Source organism: Borostomias antarcticus, assembly GCF_949987555.1.
Source record: "Borostomias antarcticus genome assembly, chromosome: 22".
Lineage (NCBI taxonomy): Eukaryota > Metazoa > Chordata > Actinopteri > Stomiiformes > Stomiidae > Borostomias > Borostomias antarcticus.
Window position 1 is genome coordinate 12,828,778 of NC_140255.1, and position 7,500 is coordinate 12,836,277.

General features: G+C 48.3%; 1 protein-coding gene across 1 annotated transcript in view; it reads left to right on the forward strand.

Annotated features, from left to right (window-relative positions):
- cacna1g (calcium channel, voltage-dependent, T type, alpha 1G subunit) overlaps positions 1 to 7,500 on the forward strand; it is a gene marked incomplete at both ends in the record, with an annotated part of 203,630 nt that overhangs the window by 137,811 nt on the left and 58,319 nt on the right. Inside the window, 1 exon segment of the mRNA XM_084455864.1 lies at positions 3,517 to 3,582. Within this exon segment, the coding sequence (XP_084311990.1) occupies positions 3,517 to 3,582 (66 nt within the window).

A 7,500-nucleotide genomic window follows, 5' to 3' on the forward strand; every position in this document is an offset into this window, starting at 1 on the left:
CAGAATGAAGATAGAGAGCAGAATGAGCGTCATACTAGATAATACTAAATAATACTAAGGAATACTAGATGAAGAAGTACTAAGTGATACTAGATACTAGTACTAGGTAATATACTGTACTAGGTAATATACTGTACTAGGTAATACTGGGTAGCACTAGGTAGTACTAGGCAATACAACGTAGAAATGTAGGTGCGAGATCATAAGAAATACTAGGTAATACTAGATCATAGGTAATACTAGATGTGTGTGCTGTGACGACTGTCTCGGAGACAGGAACACAATGAGGGACATGACACAGAACTGGATGCATATACCAAATTGTATTAACATACTGTAAAGTGCAACAGAAAGGGTAACAGGACAAAAGACAAGTCAACTCAACCTCAACTCAAAAAAACAAGGTGAGAGACACAGGGTTGAGCCAGAACCACCTATAGCCCATCCCCACCACTTAACACAGGTGAAACACAGGTGCACACTGGAGTCAGCTGATTGATCAGAAGAAGTTAGTCAATTTAAAATGAACTCATTGATCAGAAGTTAGTACATTCAAGGAATATAAATGCCGATGTAATTGTGTTCTATTGTATTTTACTTGATTTCTGATCTTTATCTTTTATTGTCTTTCATCTTCCATCTTATCTTCCTGCTTTTTGTTTATTTTATGTCTATTTTCTGTTGTAAAACATTTTGAGCTGCATTTATTTGTAGGAAAGGTGCTATACACATTTTTTTTATTGTATTATTATTATTACTATTATTATTGTTGTTATTATTATTGTTATTATTATTATTATTATTATTATCAATCAGGGGGGTATTCCAGAAAGCGGTTTTAGTGAAAATCCTGACTTTATTAACCCTCAAATGAGGGAAAGAGAGAGACAACTCAAACTCGCAAAAGAAAGTCAAGTCAAACCCGTTCCAGAAAGCAAGTTCACTGAAAGCGTGGGTCGGTAACCATGGTAACTCACTCTGTCAACCTAACCTGCTCGCTAGCAGGTTTACTCTAAAAACCCAGACTGTCTCCCCGTCTCTCCCTACCAGATGAGGAAGCGCATTACTTTGTGAAGTTTTAAATGCATGCATGGTTCACCGGGAGAGGATTTTAAGACTGCGATGGGATACCCTACCATTCCCCGAGGATTATCTATTAATAACGTTACCGTTTTTCAGCAAACTCCAGTATACATCTAAATAACATTCTCCGGCCTGAAATCGCTATTATTAGACTACACTATTCACATCGTGGCCGTGCTCTTACATCAGAGCAAATTATGTGGGCTGCCCTGCGTTTCTGCAAATGGGATTTGTTTTATATAACATTGGCGATGCAGTAGCCACACATTGGGAAACCTACGGTGTGTAGAGCCATAATTAAGCAAAGTGTCCCTTGCTCTGGACACAACCTCTGACCATGAAGGAGGAATTCCACAGAATAGCAGGTGACTATGTTGAAAGCATTCAGTGGAAGTTAATGACGATATTTTACATAATATTCTGGTAATGCTGCAACCTCATTGTGCCTACTGTAAATGAATGAACAGGAAGTCGTTCCACAGCATTCATGTGCAGGTCATCGGCGCAGGTAGCCTACATTGACTAGGCTACTGTCTAAAAATTTAAAAACACTATTCATTCATATACTGTATACAATGTAGCCTATCTGACCACTGATTGGCTTATAGGCTACTGTACATAGCCTACACACACCTCCACACAACATTTCACGCACACATTACATTTTGTAGCCTAGGCCTACACATCGCTCTCCATTTGTATATTGTATTCGTATTTTGTACTACTCATTTGCACCGTCTCATCTTGTCCCTGCATCCTTGTCTCCATCAATGTTATGCAGTATATTGATTGGCTTAGACACAGGCTTTATTGAACCCGCTTTCTGGGACAAACACACTGACGCAACGAAAACAACAATATGTGGTGCATATTAAACGAAGAGACAGATAAATAGAGAGTTAACTTGACGTTGCACCCCCCTCACACACCGGCGCACACGCACTCACCTAAACACACCACATACATTTCCTTAGCTACAAACCAACGGCCTAATGTCAGAAAGCCTCACGTCCTCTCATTCTCTCTCTCCCTCCTCCCAGTTCCATCAGAAAACTGCTTAATCCGCCGTCTCTGTTCTCTACCTTCCTTGTCTGCAAACACAGAGTTTATTTTTAGTCAACCGAACTTTGCTGTGCGTCAGGGTTGCTAGGAGACAAGCGGTTGAATGACGTGAGTTGAGATGAGATGTGTTCGGTTCTGGAGCCAAACCCTGTTATAAAGTAACACCGCCGACACCCACCCACATTCACACTCACACACACACACACACACACACACACACACACACACACACACACACACACACACACACACACACACACACACTTTAACTCAAACTCACACACAGTGAACCGCACATGCACACGTCCAACAACCTAACGAGAGTCCAGAGTACCATTGTAGACTACAGGGACGTTGGACCAGGAAGCCCCAGGGCTCATGGCCCACCTGGCCAGGTAACTGCCAGTCTCCTTCTCTTCCCTCCCTCCTTTCCTCCCTCCCTCCACTCCCCCTGCCGCCCTCTGTCTATCTCCTCCCTTTTCTCGTCCATAATCCACCCCTCTCTTCCTCTTCTCATCACCCTCTCCTCCCCCTGCTTCTCTCTCGCTCCCCACCCGCCAGAGGAAGAGAGTGTGACAGCCCTGCTCATGTCACAGAATCCAATATCCGTCAAGATTGGGGAGGGATGGAGGGATGGAGGACTTTTTGTTTTAGACGCCTACAGCAGAGGGAAGCTGTCATTCTCCTTCCCTTTTTATGAATCTCTGGAGTCGTTAATAGCCTACTTTAAACACATCCTGCATTATGTGCACACACACGCGCACACACACGCAAACACACACACACACGCACACACACACACACACCGCATGCACAGCTAGCAAGAGATGCTTCCACCCCACTAGTTCCAGGCACACTGTGTTCTCGACAACGCAGAGCTTTCCTGCTGGCCTCAACTTTTCTCTGTGCTGATGCAACACACACACACACGCACACACACACACACACACACACACACACACACACACACACACACACACTCACACACTAATGTCTCATAAGTGTACTGTAGCACCACTGCTTAGAGTGACTGAATGACTTCCTTCCCCGTTCTGAATGGATGTAGCCTATAGGAATGTCTCAGAGGTCAAAGGGCAGATTGGAGAACTCTGACCCTGTTCTCCTCCATCTGTTCTGAGTCCGGCTGTGGCATTGCTCCTGAACATGACAGTATACTGCATACTGTACTCTCTTCTATCTACCTCGTCTCTCTCTCGATATTACTTGCTCCTGCATGGTAAAGTATATATCAGCTGTCAACCTCCTAACTCTTTGTTTTTGCTTTGTGCTGCTGCTGCTGTGTTTGTGTGTGTGTGTGTGTGTGTGTGTCCTTTCCCTCGGCTGTAACACACCTCACAACTTCCTCTGTAGGAAGTGGTCAAGCGGGAGGACTTGCATGTCCAGTTGAGCCTTATTCAACTGCCTATAGACTCAGGGGTATGTACAGCACTGTAGCCCTCTCTCTCTCCCTCCCTCCCTCCATCTCTCCTTCACTATCTCTCTCCCTGTAACTCTCACTACACGAGCCCTTATCCCTACACCTCCCCTCCCTCCCTCTCTCTCCCGCCCTCGGTCCCTACATGGTGTCCCCATCACTGAGGCCAGTGATGCTCTCTGTTGACGGTGGGGTTTTGTTTTTGTGTCGTGTTGTAAAGCAGACTCATCTCAAACGTCCCTCGCTTTAGGTTCACTTCCTACACCCCTTAGTCTCAGGACAGAGGAGAGAGAGAGGGAGAGAGAGAGAGGGAGAGAGAGGGAGAGAGAGAGAGATAGATCCTTCTGGACTACTGTCTGGAAGCCAGCGAAGAGCCTAGCAGAGAGATCAACACTGTTTACAGGACCGAGGCCAAAACACTCAAAAGCTCACACACAAAGACAGGCTGGTCACAAGAATCCTAATCCGTCACATGGACAGCCATTTTATGTCAGCGTATTAAAATTAAATAAGAAGAGCTTTCCCAGGATTGTATGTGCGCTTAGACAGAGGGGTGGGAGTAGTGTACCCTAAGGAGGGTGAGGGGGTTGACCTGGGTCTGTTGGGTGGTCTGTAACACTGTACAGTACGTAACCCTGTAGTCTACCCCTCAGTGTGCTGATGTTCCATCCGTGTCGTGAATGTCGACCCCCGCCATCCCTGTCGGTGTGTATGTGTCAAGGGGTCCGTCCAAAATTGTGGGGGGGATATGAAAACATCCATGCTGTAGCGAGTGCTTTCATTTTTTTTATTGGGGGGGGGGGGGGGGGGGGGGGGGTAACACAGCCTTTAGCAATTCAGAGAGTCTGGGTCCGATACCCCACACACATACACACAAGCACGCGCACACACACACACGCATACACACAACCACGCGCACACACACCCGCGCCTTGCCGTTCACACCTTTGCAAGCAGGGGTCGCCGAGATCCCCTGCTGAGAAGCTGTCTGTCATTTCCTATCAGTTCTTCTTGTCATAACAAGCCTGGTCTGGCCCTGAAGTATGCCCAAATTGGGGTGGCGCTGAGTACACAAGCTATCAAAACAAGCAGGCTATTTCGGTGCGAGGATTTTCCCAGTAGACCTCCATTCCCGCTATCTATCATCGCTGCCTCTCTCGTTTCCGAAGGGGCTTCATCAGCTCTCTTTCCTTATCCTGTCTGAATCTCTTCTTACATGTTCTGGTAAAATCATCCCCCGCTATACATTATCTACCTAATTCCTTCCTTGCTGGAGATGCACAAGACAGACAGACAGACAGACAGGCAGGCAGGATGGCAGACAGACAGACAGACAGACAGACAGACAGACAGACAGACAGACAGACAGACAGACAGACAGACAGACAGACAGACAAACAATTAATACCTGCCGCTCACAGGTCTGGGGGAGGGGTGGATGCCCATAGCGAGACAGTCATCTGGTGTCTGTCAGGGTTGAGGTTGATCGTCTACTGTAACCCAGGGGCTCTGCTGATCTCTGAGGCCTCCTTCTTATCTATCTGTCCCAGAAAGGGGTCTGAAACTGTCCTGAGTACACACACACACACACACACACACAGACTGGAAATCACATACTCACACACACACATACTGTACACACACAAGCTTCTAAACATCACAAAAGCACCCTGGCTGGAGACTCTGCCTCTACCCGCCCACCCCCGGTTCCTCCTCCTCCGAGGGGCAGCTGGAGGCTGGGCACTTGCAACGCTTGGTCATCAAAGTGACTTGATCTACGGTCGATCTCCCACGTTGGAACCCGGCCTGCTCCTGTTTGAGCAGCGGGTCGATGATTGGTTCGATGCGGGGGTAGATGAGACGCTCGAGGATCTTGAAGGGGATACATAACAGAGAGATGGGGCGGTAACTCTTGGGGTCCCCTTCAGGCTTGTTCGACTTAAGGATCGTGACAACTAGGGCTCTTCTCCAGATTTTGGGGATCTTGAGTTTGTGCAAGCAGGAAGAGAGGAACGCTCTTAACCAGGACTTCAAGGCAGGCGCGGCATCGAGTATAAGCACCGGACAGATAGAATCAGGCCCCGGAGCTTTCTCTGGCTTTACATGCTAGAGGGCAGCAGCGAACTCCTCTGGTGTGAATTCGCCGGAGATGTTACCGCCGCTAGGAGTTGTGGCCTTCCAGAAGTCAGACACTTCTTTTGCCACGAGATGTGACGATTCACAGATATGGGGCAGTGACGGGGGGAGTGTCTGGACCTACCAGTGAGTTTGTTAAGGATGTTCCATATTTTGTGGCTGGAGTGTGAGAAGTCGATGGAGTTAATGGCCTCCTCCCAGCGCTCGTCTCCTTCGGCTGAGTCTAGACAGCAGGGCTGAGGCAAGTCTGTCTGACTCTGCACCTCGGGGGGGGGGGGGGGGCGGACGAAGGCACAGTAGAGACTCTCACAGTATCCATTGCGATGTCGGCGTGGGATGGATTTTTTGGCCTATTTCACCAGTCAGTTCCCGGTACGCCTCGTCCACGTTGTTGGTGTTAGGTGCTGGGAGGCACCTCTTAGATCTATGGGTAAGGAGGTGGTAGCATTTCCAGTTGGCATTTAAGAAGCTCCATCACTTCACCGGCTCGCTCGGAATGAAGTTTAGGAAGTTTAGGCATGGTTATCAGCGATGGTCGATGTTAGGACCATGGGAACTTTCCTAGCACATGTCTATCAGGGAGCCAGTTATCAACGCCAACGCTCACGAATGCCAAGTCAGGATTCGTCCCAGTTTTCCAGCGACCTGAGACAAAGCTGCGCCCCTGGGATCATACAACAGGGCCAAGCTGTTGTTAGCTGCCCAAGCAGCCAGGTTTTCTCAGTTGGATGTATTGGTGTTGTACCCCCAATCCTTGTACTGACAATAAAAGTCACCAGCATAGAAGTCAGGGGTGGGGGAAGACTGGGAGATACGCTGGTGTGATTCATGAGGGCGGATGCTTGTAGATGTTGACGATTTTATAGCCGCCAACGTCCACGCACAACCACTCAATCTCCAAGCCAGTCGGGGATTGGCCGACGAGAGTCCAGTTCAACCTTTGATGGACGAAGGTAGCAAGGCCAATGCTTCCTGCTTAGGATAGACCCAGCTAGACTGAAATTTGGGAGAACTGTTCTCCCAATCTGTTATGCAGTGGGTCTCCTGGAGGAGGATGACGAGGGCCTTGGTGGTGCAGGCCAGGTGCTCGATGCAGTTGATTTTACTGGGGCGGAGCCCTTCGGAGTTCCGCTGCAGAATTCTGGTTTGGGAGCAAGCTCCGCCGGCTGCTCCCCCCGCCTGTGGCAGCCAAACACCAGCCCGGGTGGTGGCCCTCAGTGTGTGTGTGTGTGAACAGTGTGTATTTACAGTGTGTACTGGGGAATTTCTACCATTTGTTTCAATCCCGCCTCTCTCTATGCTAACCTGTTGCTTTAATTCAAAATAACTATACCACCTCAGTGTACCATGCTAACTACAGGGGTGGACAACTAGAGAGTTAAACAACACGAAAATGAAAAAACTTGGAAGCCAATGGGAGATATTGCTGCCCAGTGCCGAGTGTTGGTCAGAATTGTCAGCTCTGGGTCAGCCTGGCACAAGGGGCTGTCAAATTCCCAGCAGCCTGTCAGGGGTTTTAGCTGGAAAATCCTGCCTCGACGAGTCTGGACCTCCAGCATGGAGAGGAAGGAGAGGGTTTGGCAGCCCCCCCCCCCAAAGAGCTGATTGGCCGCTAGCGAGTTCATTAGTATTGTTTGCTTCTCCGCCAATTTTCTCTCACTTCTCAGGTCTGGAAATCAAGCTGGGATATAAAATAGCGTTTCGGTAACAGACAGGCAGAGACACACACACTCATTGTGTGAGACAGACAGACAGACAGACAGACAGACAGACAGACAGACAGA